The following is a 23263-nucleotide window of genomic DNA, read 5'->3' on the forward strand; positions in this document are numbered from 1 at the left end:
GGAGAGGAAAATAGTTAACGTCCTCAAGGAATTTTTTTTATTTTGTTTCTATTATCAGTCATGCTTTATTGTAAAAGACATGTCCAAGTGTAAGCTGATATCTGAAATGAATTTTCAAATCTGATAAGTGTGCCACAAAATTTGGGTGGCTGGAACAGCTGTTGAAAATGACGTCAGAATATTAGATTAGGTTGTGGTTTTTTCATCAATTGTCACCATTGTTGTGCAGCCAACTTGGCCTGGTATTTGGCTTGTCTCCATTATTTATTGTATTTTTGTGATGCTTTTTCATATGTGCAGCATCTATGCTTGTTTTCATTTCTAATAACATTAATCCAATTTTTTTTTTGTTGAATCTAAATTTATTTATCATTCTAGTCTCAATTGGCAGCATCAGCATTGCAAGAATCCACACCCTAACCCTGATATCAAGACAATTTTAGCTGATCACTCATGTCCGCCTACCAATGTGTCACTGCCTGTTCCTCCTATCAATGTTCCCCTTGTTGGGCCCCTATCGAAATCATGCCCTTTTCATCGGTTAGTAGCTCATAGTGTAAGTGAATGACATCATTGATTTATCTTCTCATATACGTTCTTATTGATGTTATATTGATGCTCTTTCTCCATGTGCAGCCATTTCGACCTATAGTCCCCCGCCCTGCAAGTGCCATTGCTGGATGGATGTCCAATGCTAATCAAACATTGCCTCGTGCTGCTGTGGCTCAAGGACCTCCTGGTCTTTTGCGGCCTCCAAACATGCGATCTGGTTGTCATAAATTTGAATGCTTGCATCATTATAAATTTAGCATTTTGTAATGTTTTTTACAATCACATGTCATGTTACTTGTAGCCGCTTCTCTTAAATACCAGAGGGCTCCTTCAAGTGCAACAATCATGGAATATCAAACTGTTAATACAGAGCACTTGTCAAAGAATGCTCGTAGCGGGCAATCTGATGAAGTATGGGATAACAATCTTTTTCTTATGATTGTTGACCATTTATAGCTGTTTAGATGGTTGCTTTCTAATCTAGACTCGTGTTAGTTTCGGAATTTGATTTAGGTGTCATTCTCTGTTGCTATTCATCAGGGTAATATGCACTTGTTGGATAATCTTCCCAGGACAGTTGTGCGGACGTTAAATCTAGGTTCTAGTGTTATGAGCTTTGATTTTCATCCCCAGCATCAAAGTTTTATTCTTGGTAGCTCCTTCAACATTCTTCCATTGAAAGCATTCGTATAAGCCTGATATTTACCGCTCCTTTTTATGTTTTTTTATTTGCAGTACAGATTATATCTGTCACTGCTGCTGTTGATACTACCATATGACATCACATAAATGAATGGTTTTTTTGGCATATATTTAATGATTTTCCCTTGTCTTATTTTTTTGATTTTGGTAATATTTATAGTTGGCACAAATATCGGGGAAATATCTATTTGGGAAGTTGGATCACGGGAAAGAATTGCGCATAAGGCTTTCAAGTTATGGGATGTTTCAGCCTGTTCCATGCCTTTTCAGGTAAAATATTGTAAATTTAGTAGTGTCAAAGCTGAATCAGGTTATGTATTTAATATGTATTTAATATGTATTTATCTTCCTCTATCACCCTGTTCTTTAAAGTAATTGTGGTTTAATCATATGTCATTCCCACTGTAAACTCAATCTTTTTCCAGGAAGCCCTGATGAAGGATGCTACAATTTCTGTAAATAGGTGTCTATGGAGTCCAGATGGTTCCATTATTGGTATGGTCCAGAGTCCAGTCCTACAGTAAACTTTCTATGCTGCTAAACTTTAGGCTTACTAATGGATGAGCTTCTATATTTAATTTTTTTTTTAGGTATTGCATTCTCAAAGCATGTTGTCCAGACATATGCTTATAGCACAAATGGAGAGTTGAGGAATCACTTGGAGGTAATGTTCTTGAATATGGTTCGGTATCTATGCCACTATGACTGATTTAACTGGGAAAAAAAATTCTGTCCATAGATTGATGCTCATGTTGGTGGCGTAAATGACATTTCATTTGCTCTCCCAAATAAGAGTTTGTCTATCGTTACATGCGGTGACGACAGGATGATTAAGGTATGTTGCAAGTGCTGCCTTTTTCCAAATGATTTTTATAGCAATGAGAGGTATTAGTAATCTTTTATGTGAATTGTAGGTGTGGGATGCAATGACAGGTCAGAGGCAATATGTACTTGAAGGGCATGGAGCTCCTGTATATTCAGTTTGCCCCCATTCGAAAGGAGCTATCCAGGTTTTTTTCCAACGTAATATAGTGACCGTTCCCTTCTTAAAGATCCATCTCCTTAGCTTAATGGCCAAAATTTTTTTTTTATTCTTAGGCTTTGATGATTTTATACACTTCCTACTTACTTTATAAGGGAAGGGCCTGAGGTGATGATCTTGTCTGAGAACATTAAATGCATCTAACTTTGTGCCTCTGAAATGCAGTTTTTATTCTCTACGGCTATTGATGGGAAAATTAAAGCTTGGCTATATGATTGCAAGGGATCTAGAGTTGATTATATTGCTCCTGGAAACTGGTGCACTACGATGGCTTATAGTTCTGATGGATCAAGGTGAAGCTTGTTTGTTTTTACTATTTACTTTGCTTGTTGAATTGGTATTTTGAAGGGAGCGAAAAACTAACATTAGGCAACGTTTTGAAATATATGTAATTGTTTTTCTTATTGCTTTTAAGGAAGTTGAACATTTTTATACTATTCTCTCATATGTCTTTTTATGTTCGTAACTGTTTCATCTTCAGCGCGGCCATTACATGAATCAATATTAATGTGTGTGCTCATCGCCTAGTTTACACGTGTGTTATAATGCTAGGCTACTTTGTTGTCACCATATGGTTTTGCCAATCATCATCATCACGAAAACCTTCATGTTCAATCATTATTATTATTATTATTATTACCACCACCACTACTTGTGCTGCTACTTGATAGTTTGTAGAACTCTTTTTGTAGGCTCTTTTCATGTGGAACTAGTATAGCTGGAGAATCTCATCTAGTCGAGTGGAATGAGAGTGAAGGGTCGATTAAAATGGCTTACTCTGGCTTTAAGAAACGCTCTCTTGGTGTAGTTCAGTTTGACACTACCAGAAATCGCTTCTTAGCTGCTGGAGCTGAATATACAATAAAGTTCTGGGATATGGATAAAGCCAATATACTAACCACCACAGATGCTGAGGGTGGATTACTTGTTAGTAACTTAACTTTCTGAACGTTGAACCCCTTGTGACTTAACTTTCGTTTGGAGCACATGGCAAGAAACATTGGCTTTTTTCTATATATGTAATTGCAGGCAAGTCCTCGGCTTAGATTCAACAAGGAGGGTTCTTTGCTGGCAGTAACAATTGAAAATGGGATAAAAATACTAGCAAACGTTGATGGACAACATTTGCTTAGGATGCTGGAGACAAGGGCTTTTGAAGGTTCTCGAGTTGCTTCTCAACAGATTGGCACAAAGGTAATTGCATCGCTGGCTAATTCTTTGGGCAGTCATAGTTGTCTTCTCTATTTTATGTACTGATTTTATTCGGCTCTGCCATAAAAATACTACATTGCATCATTATTGCCAACCTGCAACATATGTGTTGTAGTTGAAGAGCTAATTGCTGATGCTCAGGAGAATTTAGCCTTACCGACACAAAAAATCTGCTATATTGCTTACCCATCTAAATCAATGATTCGTTCAGAAGCTGGTTGGGCTAAAGCATATGTGAACTTTCCTATGTTTAGAAATCCCAAGGATATTTTGATCTCAATCAATTTAATCATTAATTGCAGTCAACAAATACTTCAAAATTTAAATCTTTACCTATCAAGTAACTAGATAAATGGCCATCTTTCTTAGGTTCTGTCCTCTCAACCACTAACCTAACTAGTAATTCTTCATTTTACCTGATGAAGTAAATACTTCAAACAATACTAAGTTTGTCACAGTTTTTAAATTTTTGGTTATTCTTACGTTGAGATTTGATTAATGGATATAATCTAGCATTCGATAAAATTTTGGTTCATTTGGGTTTTTATTATAATACATGACCAACATTTTATAAAAGAAGTTAATGAAAGCCATAGATTCCTTTTTCAATATGCATCCGGCGACATGCAGATAGCCCCATGTGCCAATCTCAGGGGCACTTTTGCTAGAGGCACACTTGCCAAAAGAGAGTATGCTATTAGAACACTATTGCAGTTCAAGGTGGATAGAACCCAACTGTTCATCAAAGAAAAGACTTGAATGTTCGTAACACTGATCAATGGTTCCTAGATGGTGTATGAGCATCGATACGAGGGTTGGATGTTTATAAAATAACATGAAGAAATAAACTGAGAATCAGTAAGGATTTGGAAGGGAGAATTGGCTACTGGTTGTTGTCCTAGAGGAAAAACAGCAAGGCTCTCCTTGAAAAGTGAAAATTACATTTCAATAGCAAGAGTCTCCGGCGGCAAGAATGGAGCATCCTTGAACTGAAAGGTATCATCATCGAAGGGGATGATAACTGCTGCCCACCAGAGTTTGAAGTAAGGTAGTTGGAGAAAATAATCCAACCTTGGACCGGACTTAGCCCTTTTATCTCAATTTAAATAGTTGTCTTTTAGTTTGGACTTGAGGAGCAATAATAAAGTAGCCCATTTTTGTGATAGACTTACTTTGAATTGCTCTCTTGTTTGAAAACTTTTAGAGTGTGGTCTCACTTTGTTTTACATATTTAGTGAGGATTTAGACCACAATGGGAATGCTTAGATGCATACCTTTTGTAAATTTTTGACATTTAATGCAAATTGCAAATTTTTAATGTGGCAAGGATGGAGGGATACAAGTGCCTAGGGGGATTCTCCACCTATTCTTGATCAGTTAACAAATACACTACTTCAAAGAGAAGAGGTTATAGAACTCATAAGAGCAGAAATCCAGAATTGTTCTAATATTATTCCCAACTATGCAAATAAAGGGCTCTAAGGGTTAGTCGGTCTCATAGTGGTGTATAGGGGTTTAAACAAACCAAACACGAACGTACAATGCTCGTGTTCGTGTTCGGTTTGTTTTAAATTTAGTCTGTTTGAAATAGACTTGTTCGAAATTATTCGTGAAGGTACTGTTCGTGTTCGGTTTGATTTGTTCGAAATTAATTTAAATTCTTCGAATTGTCCGAATCGTTTGAATTGTTCGAATCTTTTGAATCGTTTGAGTCGTTCGAATCGTTCGAATCGTTCGAATCGTTTGAGTCATTCGAATCGTTCAAATGGTTCGAATTGTTTGAAATCAATTCGAATTGTTTGAATTGTTCAAACTGAGGTGGCTTTTGTGGATCAAATTTTAGATTTGCAAAAATTTTAGGGAGCATTTACATAAATACCACATAACTCTTATATTTTTACATATCTAACCTAACCTTTCTTTTTATATGCATACCACCCATATCGTTAACATTACATCAAGCATAAAACTATTACTTCTTGAAAGTGAAATACACCTTTTTCATGCATGAATTTGTGACACCAAAAGTGTTGTAAATAAAAATATCAAGCTTTAGGTGTTATGTATGTAAGAACATAGGAATTGTGTGTTATATACGTAAATGCCTCTATCACAGCATTGGAAAGGTGACAGGCTGGGTAGTGCTACAAAAACCACTAAAATATGTAATACATAGGTGGTTTGTATGTAAATGCCCCTAAAATCTAATGCATTTGGTTACCAAACATATGAACAGAAGTAATCAAATGAATATACATATTTTATTAAATAAAATAAGCAGCTATACGTGTGAATATGAAAGCTTAGGTGTAAGATATGTAAGTACAGGAAAGTTTTATGGCATGAATGTAAATTTCCCAAAAAGAAATTATATACTAGGGCAAATGAAACAATCTTTATAAAAATGTTCACACATGCATAATGAAAGATTGAATCACTATCTTAATACTAGCTAAAAACACTAAAATATATGTACATAAATAGCTTGTACAAACCATCTAATAAAAATAGATTTATGAGCGACACTCCACTGAGCCAATTTATGGGTGCATCAACCAACTATGAGGTAGGTGTATGAATAAACAATGCTCCTAGTAAAGATCTTCAAGAATAAAAATAGGGCCTAAAATCTGAGATGCAACTACTAGTAAAAATCTTCAAGACTAAAGAAGAAAATAAAATGTACTTTATTTTTTTTACCACTTGGCTCATATTTTTGATAACGAACACAAACAACCAACCATAAGCTCTCGACGAGAGAAAGGGTTTCGCGATTTTGAGAGAAGAAGGAGAGCAGCTCTTGATGAGAGAAAGGGTTTCGCGATTTTGAGTGAAGGACAGCGGACCGGCTTTCGAGAGGGGAAGGAGAGGCCGAACTATCGAAGACGGGCGCGATTTTGAGAGAAGGAGAGCCGACCACAAGAGGGGGAAGGGGGAGGCCTATCCGAAGTTCCGAATAGCTGAAAACGGGGTCACGGGGTTGGGGCTTAGGGTTTTTTTGTTTTTGTTTTTATATATATAGTATATATAATAAAGTATATTAATTATGTAACTTATATTATATAAATATCTAATTTCTATTTTCCTAATATAGTATATTATTATATTATTATTAATAATTTATTATATATTTTAATTTATAGCATTTAATTTTTAAAAATATGATAAATTTTTAGAGTTGATAATTATTTTTAAAATATCATAAAAATATATATATATCAATATATATAATTATTTTAAAGTATTTTATATTTCGAATAATAACGATTCGAACATGAATGAACGCATCACTGTTCGTGTATGGTTCGTTTAACAAATCAAACAAAAAAAATTGTTCGTGTTCTTTTCGTTTGCTTATCGAACGAATCGAACATGAACTCCCTAGCGAACCGAAGACGAACGTTCGCGAACAACGAGCTTTTTTGACAGCCCTAGTGGTGTAAAATCTTGAATCGGGACTAGTCTAAGCTCCCTCTATTTGATCAGGGAAGAAAGCCTAGCTTTTGCGTTGTCCTGGTGCGAAAGAGTACAACCACACCATTTTCTGTGTGGGAGGGGTTTTGTCTTCATCACTGAAAGCTTTCTAGTCCTTAGGGGTGTGAAATCAAATCGACAATATTGAAAATGATAGAAATGTTATAATCACTAGGTAGATCAATCTTGTAAGCATTATTGTTGATCCCTCAATAACTCTAAATGGTTCGCTAGCTCTAGGCTTATTCTTTCCACAATAATGTGGCGCTTCATTTCAAATAACTAAGAGAGTCGAAGTGGAGGAGAGGAAGCGAGGAGTTGGGCAGTCAAAGAGCGGTAGAGGAATCGAATAGTCGGAAACTCAAACGTCACTTATGTTCTATAAAACGATGCATATGAGTAATACAAGGCAATTTCTACATCTTAAGGATGATTTGCCCATTCAAAAGAGAGGAGGATCGAGTGGCTAGGCAAAAGACAAGTAACTAACCTCGAGTGCACTGCATGGCCAAACAATGAGAAGACCAAAGAGCTCTCACGTGGGCAAGGGCGACGCTGTTGTCGTGTAGAGGAGGCGAGTGCATGAGTTCCTGCACGTGTAGTGACACTCTATCCTGATGATTGAACCGAAGAAGAAAAAAGGGGAAGAGGAGCGGTGCACTCGCCGAGTGGAAGAAGGGATCGAGTGGAAGAAGCTCTCATGAGTGCAGGAGTTTTATCGTGCGCGAAGGAGGTGGAATCACGTGCAGAGGTAGAAGTAACCTTTCTTTTCATGGATTAGGTTTTAGAAATTTTTATTAAACTATGTCTTTGGGTTAAAATTTCATGTTAAAGGAGAATAAAAGTAGGTGAAGTGTGCGAGCTAGAGGAGAAAGACTGATCTGAGCAAACTTCGATAAGGAAAGTTTGGGTTTATATTTTATATTATAACTTCATTAATGAATTTTAATAGCAAAATAAATTTACTCAGAATTTCATAAAGTAAAACATGAAAATTAGTACTTAAGTAATGCCATTAATAATTAATTAAAATATAATTAAATTAAATTTTAGTTATATGAGTACCATGTTTATTATAGGCTTCTAATTTTAGAAGAGTAGATGTCAAGACAAATTAAATAACAAATTATTCAACTTTGAAGTGAGTACTCGCTCTTTTAGTTTATGGTAATTTTTATTTTTTCTCAACTATTTTGCAGTACCAATTGACGATATTTGTGCCAATTTTATTTTGATTGATATGTTCTTTCTTTATTGGTCACATTGTTATAAATGCTTTATATATATAGCTACTTACTATCATGCGTTGGTTAGTTTTGTGTGTGTGTGTATATATATATTATTGAATTGAATGTGATGGGCACTATATTAACTCCTTGTATTTGCATGAGTGACGATGGAATTACCCTTTTATGATATTAAGGGTGGAATACTATTGTATAGAAATTCCATTGATATAGTAAAATTTATTTAATAACATCTTATTCTTGAAATATCAAATGTTTATATTGATTTATTAAAAACTTAACTAGAGTACACGTTTCCTTTTCCATGTATTACTTTAGTTCTGGAGTGTGTGTATTCATTGGCTTTGGTTAGCCCACAGTTATTTTAAACTAACTTTTCAGACGTAATTAATTTATTAAAAAATGAGCAATACAAGAGATAATGGTTATGGAAGACGCAGATAATTTGTGATGGGGTAATTTTAATTATATTGCTTTAATTTATTTTGATTAGCGGCTATTTCAATTGTTAATATTTAGATATAGAAAATAAATATGAAAAATTAATTGCCACCGCCTTGATTAATTCCAAGCCCAGGGTCGGGTTTTGACAAACAATCTACGATAAATCTCTCATTTAATCTGATTCATAGCAAGTCACCTTCTGTAAGTTCTGAGCTCTCCTGGACTTAGTTGCTTGCATATGATATTTAGCATTTTGCTTGACAACTTCTCCTTTTAACTGTTCATGCAAAGTCTTAATGTCCTTCACTCTGACTTCTACATCCACACTAAGCTAAATGGAAGGGAGTATAGGGATCAACTTCAATTGTTTGGGAAGATTCACCCTATAAATTTGCTCAAAACTGTTGTGATTTATAGATTGACTAGTGGAATGGTTCTAAATAAACTCAATTTGGGCATAAATAGGTCTCACTATCTGATAGTCTTGCCCACGAAGTGCTTAAAGCGGTTACTTGAAGATCAATACATCATTATTATTTGTCCATTAGTATGAGATTGAGCTGTTAAGATGAATAGAAGCTTATTATGCAGCTTTAACCCATAAAGTCCTCCAAAAATGGCTTAGAAACTTCACATACCTATCTAAAGTGATTTCCTTGGGCACAACATGAATACTTAATATATCCTACAAGTGAAATTCTACAATGTGTCACGTGTCAATCATTTTATGGTAGAGCATAAAATATATGATCTTAAAGAAGCGCACCCCTATCATGATAGCAAATTTTTTACTCTGTTAAATATGTGGAAGTCCCGCTAGGAAATTCATGCTTACATCCACCCATGACAACATTGGGATAGCAAGAAAAGTAGTGAGAGTCATAGTATGCCCCGGGTCTTGACAAAACATGTTTCTCCACACTTCTCGTGTCAATTTGAGCTAAAAGAATTTTATTTTCACTTATTAAAGTTTTGTTCCTATCAAAATTTTCAATTATTTTTCCATTGTGATATTCTTACAAGATTGTTTCCTTGAGTGAGTCACATTATTCTAGGATTTCTAGAAGGTGTTTAATGATCTGATTTAGCGGGGAGGTAGTTTTGAAATAGCCAAGTGAATATCCAGGTTGATGGAATTGGAAGGAATGTATATGTATATATATATATATATATATATGAGTATATATATATATATAAACTTTCGCCTAGTCGATGACGTCTCATTCCTCGGCCTCGTTCCTCACAAGGTTTTCTCTTGTCGTGACTCCATGGTGCTTCGGGAAGCCTTAGATATCTAAGCGCAAGAACCAGAACGAAGCAACTGTTCGTCGCCTCGTCGTGATCGAAGGAGGGGGACTGCGTAGCACCTGAAGCAGCTGTCCGTTGCCTCGTCGAGCCCTAGCGTCTCGCTTGCTATCTACGCGAAGACGTCTACATCACCGCCTTCGACTAGGTGAAAGCCCTAGAGTCAAACCTCGGCTTAACAATGCCTCCTCCCGCAAAATCCTTCTATCCTTTGCACACGCTTTTCTACATTTTCTTTGCTTCTATGGCCGCTACTTTCCCTCCTCCCTCGGCTGAGTATCTTAGCAAGGCTTTCTTTGTTGATGTGGCTGGAAAGAGCTTGAATTTTGCGGTGTCTGCAGATCATTTAGTGTTTCCTCAGTTTTGTCATGATTCTTTTGAAGGGACAGATGCCTGCTCGTTTATTAAGAAGACTAGTAGGAGGGGTGAAAAACTAGCTCTCATTTTCTCAGATTTTGAAGTACCTAATCTGGCTAAAAATTGCAAATTAACACTCATTGGGAAATTTCAGCTTGGGCATCCCAAAATGGAGATTATTAGAAAAGCTTTTGCAGATCTCAAACTAGTGGAGCAATGGAAGGTGGGTTTCTCTGATGAGAGACGTGTGATGATACAATTGATAAAGGAAGAAGACTATGTCAAGATCTTCTCAATGAAATACATCACAATTGATGGAAACTATATGAAGTTGCTCAAGTGGTCTCCCGATTTTGATCCAAGCCAAGAACCATCTATAGTACCAAGTTGGTTTAAGCTACCCGACCTTAAGCTGCATTTTTTCAACCATAAGTTCTTTACTCTATTGGGGCTACACTTGGGAGACCTATGAAATTAGGCATACCTACTTTCAATCTCACAAGACCTTCTGTTGCCAGGATTCTTGTGGAGAGAGATATTACCTTACATGAAGTTGAAGAAATTTGGCTTGGAACTGCACATCATGGGTATTGACAACGAATTGCCATGGAACAAAGACCATATTATTACAACCATTGTAATATGTTTGGGCACACACTAAACAAATGTTTCATACGCCACCCCAATATGAGACCTAAGCATTCAGTTCAACTTGATTTAGCCACTGATTTAGCTAACCAAACTTCTCAAGAACCATCTATTCCAACTGTTGTTATGGTGGAAGATGCAACTAGGGAGGATACTGTTACTGCCCCAATTGAACCTGATGGGAACCCTTCTCTAATCAGGCCTACTGAGATCCTTGATCCTTCGATGGGTATCACTGCTACCAATAATTTGGTTGTAGTAGATGATATTCCAATAGATACAAAACTACTTCTTGCAGAAGAAGAGGATACTCAAGTACTGGAGGGGTGTCAAGATCAATATGTACAACATACTGAAACTGCTCAGCAATTTATGGATCAACATACCCATCAGGTCGAGTTCTCCATTGATGATCAATTTATTGATCAGATGGGACATACATTAGAAGATGAATGGAAGGTTTATAAAACCAAGAAGAAGAGCAGATGGATTCTAGAACACAGGAATTTACAGGATAACAATCTGATAGTTTTGGGTGGAAGCTCACATAACAATTTGTTGCTGGACTCTCTCTCTAGAAACAAGGGGAGAGGAAAACCTGCCCCACCATGATTAATCTTCTCTTCTCAAACGAATGCACTGATTTATATGTAAGTAATTAGAAAAAATTAAATGTAAATACTCAAGTCAATTAAGATTACCCCTAAGTGGTACTGGCTAGGGATGTGATGTACTCGTGCGCAAAAAAGAAAATGAAAATGGTAAAAGTGTAGCTTTGGGTGCATATTTTTTAGGGTGAGGATAGAGTATGCCAATAATTATGATATGACTTCTAAAATAAGTTAAATAGGATAAATAACTAAATTGAAATTGGAAGGGTTAAATTTAAAAATTAAAGATTATAGTTCGATTTTACCCATAAGATGCATATCTTTAAACTTTCATGCATATTATTTGCATTTAAATTTAATGCATAATAAGAATATAATTGCTCACTAAGTCGTGCAAATTTATTGTTAAATTTAAGTGTTTTTTTAATGAAAAATTGGAGATTGATATGTCTCATAGGAGAGATAGTATACGGGAGGAAAACTACAACTGATAGTCATATTATGTTGTGATGTGATTATAATTTTCTTTTTATACAATTTTCTTCTGGGAAATATGCTTTTGTATTAATATTGAAAAGGTACAAAACTATGTAAGTATGCATCTATGATGTACAGAAAAATGGACCTATCCTTTACAAGTATGGTAGAGAGTTCCATATCATCATCTATATGCATTAAAAGAAAAGAACCATTAAGGGCACGCTTAGCACAAAAATGAGCGACCCTATTACAATGTCATGACATATGGAAAAATAAAACATTCTTAAAGTGTAAAAGAAAAGCAAATTCTGAAGTCACTTGTGGTTATTGTTGCCAAACATCATCTTTCATGATGGAACATAAAAAGTGCATGACGCTAACATTTCACCTTCAATGATTATATCATTGCATTCAAACATCTGAGGCTTGCACGCCTTGAAAAGGTTTGATAGCTTGCAACTCCACTTGGGCGCTATCCCAATGATGAGTGAATGAGAGATTATCTGCTATTTTGTTGTTATTTCAGGGTGTTTTTATTTCCATGTAGTGTATTTTAGGATTTCTTTGAGAATCATTGATAAATTTGAAGTTATGAGAACCAGTAAAAAGTAATGAAATGTTTGACCTTAATTTTTGCCTTATTAATTCTAAGCTATCAGGTTGTGTCGTGACAAAAGTGGTATCAGAGAGATTAGGTGAGAACATGATCAAAAAGAGCCATTAGGCTAATTAAATTAACTCATAAATAATATTGATAAAGTTTTTAATTCTGTCTAATTATAATGTTTCTTATATTCTTTCAGAAATATGAAAAATCAAGGGGAAGTAATTATAAATGATGTGGTACAAATTGATGCACATCCACAGATTACTATGTAAGGAGCTAATTTTGTTGAGATGATGATTCCAGTAACTCATGATTAAGAACTCTCAGACTCAGGCTAGTTCTTGTCAGTGAGGCCAGATGGACAAGTATTTGAAACTATCTAAGGATATGAAGCCACCTTTCTTTTTGGGAGGAGTAAGTCTGGAGGTTGCTAAAAATAGGCTATTAAGACTGAAAAATTTTAGACAGGTTGTCTTCTCCTCTCGAGATGAGGGTTATACTGGTCACTTTTGCGTTAGAGGGAGAAGCATAGAGATGGTGGCGAGGTTAGTTGCCAGAAAAATTTTGGGGTAGAAGCAACCACATGATAGTTTGATGAATTTTTGACCACTTTTAGAGACGACTTTATACCACTTTCAGCTAGAAAATAAATACAAAATAATTCATTAGACTGGTGCACAATGATCGATCTGTATTTCAGTATGAAGTTGAATTCATTATGCTTTCAAAATATGTGCCCCAATTGATTCAAAATACAGAGGAAAGTGTCATAAGTTTTTATCTGGGCTGAAGGATATAATTAGAAAATCATTGATGTCTCTTATGATAGATGATTATTTTGTCTTGGTGGAGAGAGCTAGAAAGATTGAGCTAGATTTAAAAGCTAATCAGAGGAGAAACTTTCACAAGAGGAGAAATTCAGAGGGATTCAATTTGCTCGGGGCTCTCATGGAAAATAGCCCTTCAAGTCCGGAAATACAGGTGCTAAGAATGTTAGATTCACCAGTGTTACTACTTTGATTGAAGCAGGAAGTTTAAAAAGTGTGGGAGGACTCACTTGGGTGAATGTCTTTCTGGATACAACACTTGTTTTTACTAAAACCAATTATGACATTGGCAAGGAATTGCCTTGCCCTCGATTGGGACAAAGGGCTCCAACAGATTCTAGTGCCAGTACTCCACCACATCGGAGGAGCTTTAAAAGGCTTAGGGCAGCTGAATCTTTAGGATCAGTGCCAAGTCCTGGTCAGACTAAATAAAATGTACAACTTATGGTTTATGCACTTCCACAGCATAAAGTTAAGGAATTTGAAGTTATCACAAGTATCTATTATATTTAAGAATTTTAACCAAGTGAACCTTTAATTATAATAGATTTTATATCATGTCATTCATAACATAGTGTAAGAACTTAAATATGTTAATATGTCAACCATAAATGTTCAATGTAATGGATAACTATCATATATCTTTATAGTAGTCCCATAAAGTTGTTGTTTGATTCGGGAGCATCACTTTCTTTATAACCGAGGAATTGGTTAATGTGGAACAATTGAATAATACCTTAATGCCTATGATATTATTGGTTAGAATGTCAAATGGTATTTTTAGGGAGGTTTATCAATTATGCAAGGTGAAGCTTATGATTGGTGGAATGGATTTTGATGCATAACCAAATGTGTTACCCATCATGTAGTTTGAAGCAATTTTTGGCATGAATTGATTGTCTAAAAATTATCTCAATTGATTGCAATAAAAATACTATCAAAATAAATGTAATTAGGGAGATAGAAGTTAAATTTTGTGCTGATAGAGGATTGACATTCATGATAATAATATGTTTCAATGCTTTCAAATTATTGAATCGTGGAAATCAAGTTTTTCTTGCTCAAATAACATATATCTCTAAGTAAGTAATGTTTTTGGGTAATATTTCAGTGGCCAGAGAATATCCAAAAAATTTTCTTAATTATTTACTAGGATTATCAAAAGTGCGAGATATAGATTTTATTGTTGAAATGTGTCAGGTTTTGAGCCTATATCAAAGACACCCTACAGAATTACTATTAAGGAGTTGCAGGAGTTGAAAAGTCAATTGCAGTACTTGCTAAAAAGGGGTTTTTAGACTTAGTACCTCACCTTAGAGGGCTCCAGTATTATGCTTGAAGGATGGGAGCTTCTGAATGTGCATTGACTGCAGAGAGTTGAATAAGCTCACAATTAAAAATAGATATCCACTGCCAAGGATTGATGAATTATTTGATCAATTGGAAGAGGCTTATATATTTCTAAAGATTGTTCTAATGTCAGACTATCACCATCTGAGGATTAAAGAATAAGATATAGCAAAGATGGCTTTCAAGACTAGATATTGGGACTGACTAATGCTCTGGCATTTTTCATGAATATGATGAACATGTCCTTCAAGCAATTTTTGGATATTTTTGATATTGTATTTAGAAATAATATCTTGGTGTATTCGAGGATGAAGCTAGCCATAAAAATTTTACATGTTATTTTGGAGGTTTTGAAAGAGAATACACTATATTTTAAATTTTTTAAACGTGAATTTCGGTTTAAAAGTGTGGCTTTTCTTGAGCATATAATCAGTGGAGATGGTATTTCTGTGGATTATAAAAAAATCAAGGCGATTGCATAATTTTCAAGATCTACTATTGTTACTGAAGTCAAAACTTTTCTGGGTCTTGTTATTTCTTATAGGAGATTTGTAGAGGGGTTTTCACAAATTGTTATGCCATTATCCAGATTAACTCAAAAGGCAATGACGTTTGTTTGGACAGATTGTTGTTTAATGTATGTTGCAGTGTTTGCTATCCTTAATGAATCAAATGGGTTTCAGATTTTCAGTGATGCATTTTTTAAAGGTTTGAGTTGTGTACTTATGCTACATGGAATGGTCATTCTCTATGCTTTAAGGAGATTGAATAATCATGAAAGGAATTTTCCCACACATGATTTGAAGCTTGTGGCAGCTGTGTTTGCACTTAAGATATAGATGCAGAGATGCACTATCTTTATGGTGTCAGATGGGAGGTATTTACAGTTGTTCGAGTTTAAAGTTTATATTCACTCAGAAAGAATTGAATCTGAGACCGAGGAGATGGTTCAAGTTTATTAAAGATTATTATTTAAATATTCAATATCATTTGGGAAAGATAAATGTGGTGACTGATGAGTAGGAATGTTTCAAGTAATTTGAACTCTTTATTAACTCAACAATAGGAATTATTTAAAGATTTAGAGAAGCTGAAGCTACCTATAATTAATTATAGTGATAATAATATTGTTCAATTGAATCAGTTGATTGTGTTGTCTACTTTGAAAGATAGAATCGAAAATTTATTAAGTAGAGATAACAATGTTCAGAAAATCTTGGAGCAGCTTAAGACACATTTTGGAGAAGTATGTGTAAGATTATCCTAACTTATTGAAATATAAAGACAGTTTACGTTCCAAATGGTGATAATCTAAAATGAGAAATTTTAGAGGAGGCACATTTATCTTGATATACTATTCACTCAGGGAGTAATAAAATGTACCAGGATCTCAAGGAAATTATTTTGGCGGACATGACTGAAAAGGCTGGTGGTAGAATTTTGTGGCGAAGTGTCTTACATGTCAGTTAGTGAAGATGAACGTCAACTTTCCAGAGGTCAGTTATAGTCTTTATCAATTCCATAATGGAAATGAGATTTTTATGGACTATGTGATTAGACTAAATTGGTCACGTTAGAGTCGTGATGCTATTTCATTAATTGTTAACAGATTGAAAAAGTTTGCTCATTACTTGCCCATTAGACATAGATTCAGTTGAGAGATTAGCCAAGTTATATGTGGATTAAGTTGTGAGATTGCATTAAATACTAAAGTCTATTGTCTTCAACAGAGATAACAGATTTACTTCTAAGTTGTGGAAGAAAATTCAGAAAGCTTTGGTCATTAGATTGACTATTAGTACATCTTTTGATCTTCAGATATATGTTCAGCCGTAAAAGTCTATTCATACTTTGGAGGATCTGCTAAGGTTATGTTTTTTTTTTTTTTTTCTTTGGTGGAGGATGGAAATCATATATACCTTTGTAGAATTTGCTTACAATAATTGTTATCTGACTATCTCCATATGAAGCTTTATATAGAAGAAAGTACAAGACAATTTTGTGTTGGGCTGAAATATGTGAGTAATAGTATTAGAGTTGATTTGGTTGATACTACAGAAAAGATTAGACGAATCAGAGACAGACTAAAGGTAGTGCATGATAGACACATGAAATATTATGATGCTAAACACAAACGAGTAGAGTTTGAAGTCGGAGAGTTTATCTTTATCAAATTCAATCCATTGAAGGGTATGCTATGTTTTGGGAAGATAGGAAAATTGAGTCCAAGATATGTAGGCCCATATGAGATTGTGGAGAGAATTGAAAATGTGGCTTGCCGATTGACTTTATCAGCTCATATGTAAGGAGTGCATAATGTTTTTCATATTTCTTCACAATAAAAAGTATGTTGTAGATGAATCAAGTAGGGTGATATCAGACTCAATTGATATACAATTTGATTTGACTTATATAGACGGGCCTAAAAGGGTTCTGGAATATGATGCTAGGAAGTTTCATATTAGGGAGATTCCATTTGTGAAGATTTTATGGAAGCACGGATCGAAGAAATGTGCTACTTGGGTGAAAGTTTTTGATATGCGAGACATGTATCCGTAGTTTTTTATTTCAGGTATGTTTGTTTTTGTATTAAATATTTTCAAATTTCAAATGTAAAAATTTTGTTAGAGGAGATTGTAATAACTTAAATTTCAATAATAAAATAAAAAAATAATTAAAAAAATGCTAATAATAATAATAATAATTGAGTAGGGGCGTGTTTACTCTTTGAAAAGATCAGATGAGAGAGAGAGAGAGAGAGAGAGAGAGAGTGTGGGAAAGAAGGAAGAAGGAAGAAGGTAGGAGGAAGAAGAAGATAAAGAAACTTCACCAATTTCAAGCGTGTGACGCTTCGAAGCTTGCATAGCCGAAGGAGGAGGCAACATCGTGCCCTAAATGAAGGTGAAGGAAGAGGTGGTAACGTTGAGTGCGAGCAAGGGAAGTAGAACTCGAGCCCTAATAGAGGAGAAGAGACTCTGCATGCCTGTGTGCAGAGGAAGAGGAAAAGGCTCATGCGTGCAGGTAGGAGTTGAGCCTTTCTTGCAGAGGTAGAGGAGAAAAGGAGGCGCGCGTGCTGTGCTGAGTCGAGTCGAGCCTAGACTGAGGGAAGAGAAGGGGAAGCCGAGCCTCGTGTGCTTTAAAAAGAGAAGATGTGACTTGCTCGTGAGACGCAGAGTCAGAGCTCTGATTATGCCGCCAAAGAGCGAGTTAGGATATTATTAGGCAATTTGTTGAATTTTTAATTGTGTGTATTTAATTAATGTTAATGAAATGGTTGATTAAATCAGGGCTCGAGATATAGGAATTCAAGCTTGGAGGGGAATCGATCCAAGAAACTGATAAGGTGATTTTTAATGTTATTATTGTTACTAGAATAAATGATATAATCAGTTAAATTAATATTATTAATTTTTATTCACTTAGAAAGTGTGGAAGAAAGCTATTCATTTGGGGATTTGTAAAATATTGATGATATAATGAAGTGGTGGAATAAACTTTACAGACGTCACTTAAAAGTTAAAGTGGTAATTGTTTTTTTGTGTGTATTGAATTAACGTTTTATTAAATAAAGTGCTGCATTATTGCTTCATATTTGCTTTTATAAATAGATGGACTTTTTGAATTCAAAAATTTCCGAAATGAATGGAGTAAAAATAAAAAAAAGAGAGAAAATAGCGATTTCAATGCCTTAAATGGAAGTAATTAAAAGAAATAAAATGTAAAAGTTTAAGTCAATTAAGATTATCCAAAATGTTACTAATAGAGAGGATGCGATATAACCTTGCATGGAAAAGGAAATAAATAATAATGTATCTTTGGTGCAAATTTATTATGGTACCCACGGGTGCAATTTTGAGGGCCTTCGGGTATGACAATATTTATGATATAACTTCTTAAAGAGGTTAAAAAAGATAAATACTTAAATTGAAACAGGAAATGTTAAATTTTAAAATGAAAGCTATAGTTTGATTTTGCCCATAAATTGCATATCTTTGAAACTTTAATGCATAGCATTTGCATATAAATTAATGCATAAAAAGATTATAATGGCTCAATTAGTTGTAAAACTTACTATTTAATTTAATTATTTCTTTCAAGAAAAGTTGTTGATTTATATCTATGATATGAGGGATTTGGGAGACTGCAAGTGGTAATTGTTTTGTTGTGATGTGATTGTAGTTTTTTTTTTTGTATTTTCTTCTTTTAGGTAGTGAGATACTGCTGTATGTTGAATGAGAGGTTGTTTGCAAATTATATTGCTATTTTTGGTGGTTTTATATAATTAGTAAAATAAGTTTCTTAGTGATTTTTTTATAAATTAGAGTTATGGATTTCTATGTAACATACTTTGTAGTTTCTTAGTGATTTTTTTATAAATTAGAGTTATGAAAAAAATATGGAAAGTAAAAGAAATGTTAATATTGTTCGACTGAGTTCCTTATTTAGTTATTTCTAAGCTATCCGCTCGAATCATGACATCATCAGTCACAACCTTTGAGTCCAGTCTTGTATCGAAGTCTATTTCTCATGTGAGTTGTTATATTTTCCCCTTGGGCGTCCTAATTTTTATTATATTGAAAAATTATATCCTCTTTTATTTATTAATAAAAAACTTAGTTTTCATCAATATGAAACTTATCAAATTATTAAAAATATCTGATAAGTGTACCCAAGTCTGAAATACAAACAAAAGCACTCCTCAATGGTTCATGGTGATACTTAGGGGCTCTCAAAAATATAAAATATAAATTGGGCTAGGTGGTTTGTTAACTTCATTGATGTCAACACCAGAACCACATAGACCTTTTTCACGAAGGAAAAATCTAAAATTGCCAGAATATTTGAAATATTTCACAAAATAATTCTCACCTAATTTCAAAACAAAATTCAAATTCTCAAAACTAATAATACAAAAGACTTCTACCAACTCCACTCTAGACTTTTATTTATCAAAAAATGATATTATTCATATAACCTCTTGTGTGACACAATAGGTTTTTTTATTTATCAAAAAACCCCCAACAAATTGATCTGTTAAGAGAAAGGCATGCATCTCCTCGAAGTGACCTGACCAATTCTTTTTACTAACAATAAGCCCAAAAACTTCTAAAGGGTATAATTCCGACATACACTTATCTTATAAATAGAATACTCATCGAAGTGCTAAACTTCAATAAATCTCTCAACACCCTCGTTTAATTCTGTTTACATTTTCAATCTTTCATCTCTAATCTATCATTTAAAATTTTTGGTTGATAGGTTTTTTTATTTATCAAAAAACTTATTTTTCATCTCTAATCTATCATTTAAAATTTTTGGTTGCATTGCTTTTTTTCATCTACATCAACACATAGTCAAACTAAACTTGTAGATTAATTTAATGCATCTTTGTGGACTAATCTTCAAGCTAAAGGAGGTAGAAATGCTACTTTCTCCTAAAACACAAAAATTTTACAATTCCATGGTTGTTTCCTTCTTTGAAAACCAAACATATTACCTCAAATCTAACATTTAAGGGTAGAGTTGGAGAGAATATTATATTTGGGATACCATTCATGAATCACAAGCTTACTTATATCTCTGATGAACCACTCTTATCCCCACTACTAAAAATCAACTTGAAAATGAACCTACTACCCCACTAAATCCTCTCGCAACTCCCACCTGAAATAAATTCCAAATCCCATATATTCACACAAAGATTGGGTCAACACATTATGAATAGTAAGAAGAAGGAACATAAGAATACATGCATAAAACAACCGATAGAAGAATTTATGGCATATGATAAATTATCATCCTCTTGCAAATCTTTTGATTATAATTTGGATAAAGTGCATATCCCAAATTCAATCCAAGTGGCCTTATCGATTCTTGCTAGTAAAAGACTGAAAGAAGAGATTCTTACCCTTAAAGAAAATGATACATGGGTTATAACAACTCTGTCATCTAGGAAACGAACTATAAAGGGAATTTGGGTATATCTCTATTAAATATAAAGCAAATGGGAGCAAAAAACTGTTTTAAGGAAAGACATAATGAAAGGGTTCACTCAGTCTTATGGGATCAACTACTAGGAGACTTTTGCACCGATGGTGAAACTCAACACAATAACAATATTACTATCATTAGCTGTCAACTAGGATTAATTGTTACATTATATAGTCACTAAAAATGTATTTCTTAATGAGGATCTTGAGGAAGAAGTTTTTATGGAGGCTCCTCCAGGATTAAATAACAACACAAATAATTAGCTGGCGTGCAAACTAACTAAATCATTGTATAAGTTAAAACAATCTCCTACAGCACGAAAGGTTCATTAAGACTATTCTTGACAATGAGCACTATCAGTGTCAGGTTAGTCACACTTTATTTGTGAAATCAAATCAAGAAGATATAATAGTCATCCATACTATATATTTAGATGATATTATTCTTATAGCCAATGATGTAAGGGTACTTGTAATAATCAAAGGAACAATAAATTCAGAGTTTAAGATCAAGATCTTAGAACCTTAAGATACTTCGTAATAATGGAAGTAGCTAAATCCAAAGAAGAACTTGTCATATCCTAGAGGAAACATATCCTTGAATTATTAAAGGAGACAAGAATGTTGGGCTACAAACCAACATATAAACCTATGGACCCCAGTCAACGAGCATTAAATCTAGAGGATAACACCTCAATTGAAAAATGGAGGTATCAAAGACTTGTGAGGAAACTTATTTATCTGTAGCATATATGACCTGACATTATTTTTTCTATGGATATGAACAATCCAAATGAAGATCATTTATAAGCAGTCTTTTGAATCTTGAGGTACCTAAAGATGACTTCAAGATGTGAAGTGTTTTTTAGGAAGACTCGGGAACTATGATATTGAGATCTACATTGATATTAGCTAGGACGAAGAATTGATTGATAGAAGATCTACCATGGGTTAATGTTCATTTGTATGGGGTAACCTTCTTACTTGAAGATGTAAGAAAGTAAGCTATGGTAGCAAGAAAGTATCGTGCCCTGGCTTTAGGAATTTTTGCAATGATGCAGCTAAAGAAACTATTGGTGGAACTTCACATGGAGAACCAAAACACTATTAAGATGCTCAGTTATAGTCAATCAACTATCAGTATTTCAAAGAATTCAGTATACCATGATCGAAACAAACATGTAAAGATTGATATGCACTTCATCTTTAAGAAAATCAATCGAGGGGTTGTTCAACTAAGTTATATCCCAACTCAGTATCAGATTGCTAGCATTCTTACCAAGACTTTTCCTCAACACGACTTCCGTGATCTCAACAGGAAGTTTGAGATGTATAACACATACAACCCAGCTTGAGGAGGAGCGTTGATATGCATATCCGGTTTAACCATGGGTCCCTATTACATTTGTGGGGAGAAATTATTCTCCTTTAATTATTTCTTATTTATTTTATTTTTATTATAATGACTTAAATTTCCCTCCAATTGTATGGGGTTAGTCTAAGATATATATATATATTATATATATATATATATATATATATATACTTATGGAAAGATGTTTTAATAGCTTTCTATGGTCTGGGCAAAGGAAGCAAGTCAATTGGGTTAGCTCGCAGAAGGTGTGCAAGCCTCTACATGCTGGGGGGCTGGGGTTTAAGAGCTTCCACCATTTTAAACACATCAACTTTTGCAAACTATGGATTAAATTCAGATCTCAAACATCCCTCTGGGCCAAATTTATGCGGGGGAAATATTGCAAGGAGCAACATCCCCCTCTGATATTCAAAAAGCTAGGTGATTCAAGAATATGGTCAAATATGCTCGAAGTTAAATCCAAGGATGAAGATTTGCTCATTTGGGAAATGGGGGACACAGAAATTAACTCATGATTGGATAACTGGACCCTTGAGGGGAAGCTGGCAGTGTCTCAACCAACACTTTCTAACTTGCATCTTAAGGTTGTTGATTGCTGGGAAAATGACAACTGAAATTATCAGGCACTGCACAACATTTTGGACACTTCTCAACTAAGTATGGTGTTGAAAAGCCCTTTTGAAACCTCTAAAAAAGATAGGATTATAAATAAAAAATTTTTTTCTCTGAGCTTATGTGCGTACATTTATACTATATGTGTCCAAGGTGAGAAAGTTATGTGGGTTAAATTTATTTGGGGGATGTAGCTGTCACCTTCCATTTCCTTTTTCTCTTGGAGGTCTTTTTTAGACATGCTACCTACGGATAACATTCTAAAGCTCAAGGGACTAAGGAGGCCTTTATGCTGTGTGCTGTGTAGACAGGAGGAAGAACAACTACTACACTTATTATTTAGCTGCACTTTTGTTCGGAAAGTCTGGCACATTATTATTAACCATATCAACATAAGTGCAATGCAACTCTCTTGGCAGCATTTCCAT

General features: G+C 34.4%; 1 protein-coding gene across 4 annotated transcripts in view; it reads left to right on the forward strand.

Moving 5' to 3' along the window:
- The window catches only part of LOC110038406 (protein TPR2-like), a 92417-nt gene that overhangs the window by 32426 nt on the left and 36728 nt on the right, over window positions 1–23263 (forward strand). For all 4 annotated transcript variants that reach the window (XM_020743244.1, XM_020743246.1, XM_020743247.1 and 1 more), the window contains 12 exons: window positions 379–556; window positions 637–769; window positions 854–963; window positions 1093–1204; window positions 1415–1524; window positions 1680–1749; window positions 1845–1918; window positions 1994–2089; window positions 2169–2264; window positions 2462–2589; window positions 2989–3223; window positions 3326–3490. In XM_020743244.1, coding sequence (XP_020598903.1) covers window positions 379–556; window positions 637–769; window positions 854–963; window positions 1093–1204; window positions 1415–1524; window positions 1680–1749; window positions 1845–1918; window positions 1994–2089; window positions 2169–2264; window positions 2462–2589; window positions 2989–3223; window positions 3326–3490 — 1507 coding nt within the window. The remainder of the gene's footprint in view (window positions 1–378; window positions 557–636; window positions 770–853; window positions 964–1092; window positions 1205–1414; window positions 1525–1679; window positions 1750–1844; window positions 1919–1993; window positions 2090–2168; window positions 2265–2461; window positions 2590–2988; window positions 3224–3325; window positions 3491–23263) is intronic.

Source organism: Phalaenopsis equestris, unplaced genomic scaffold (genome assembly GCF_001263595.1).
Source record: "Phalaenopsis equestris unplaced genomic scaffold, ASM126359v1 Scaffold232767, whole genome shotgun sequence".
Taxonomy (NCBI): domain Eukaryota; kingdom Viridiplantae; phylum Streptophyta; class Magnoliopsida; order Asparagales; family Orchidaceae; genus Phalaenopsis; species Phalaenopsis equestris.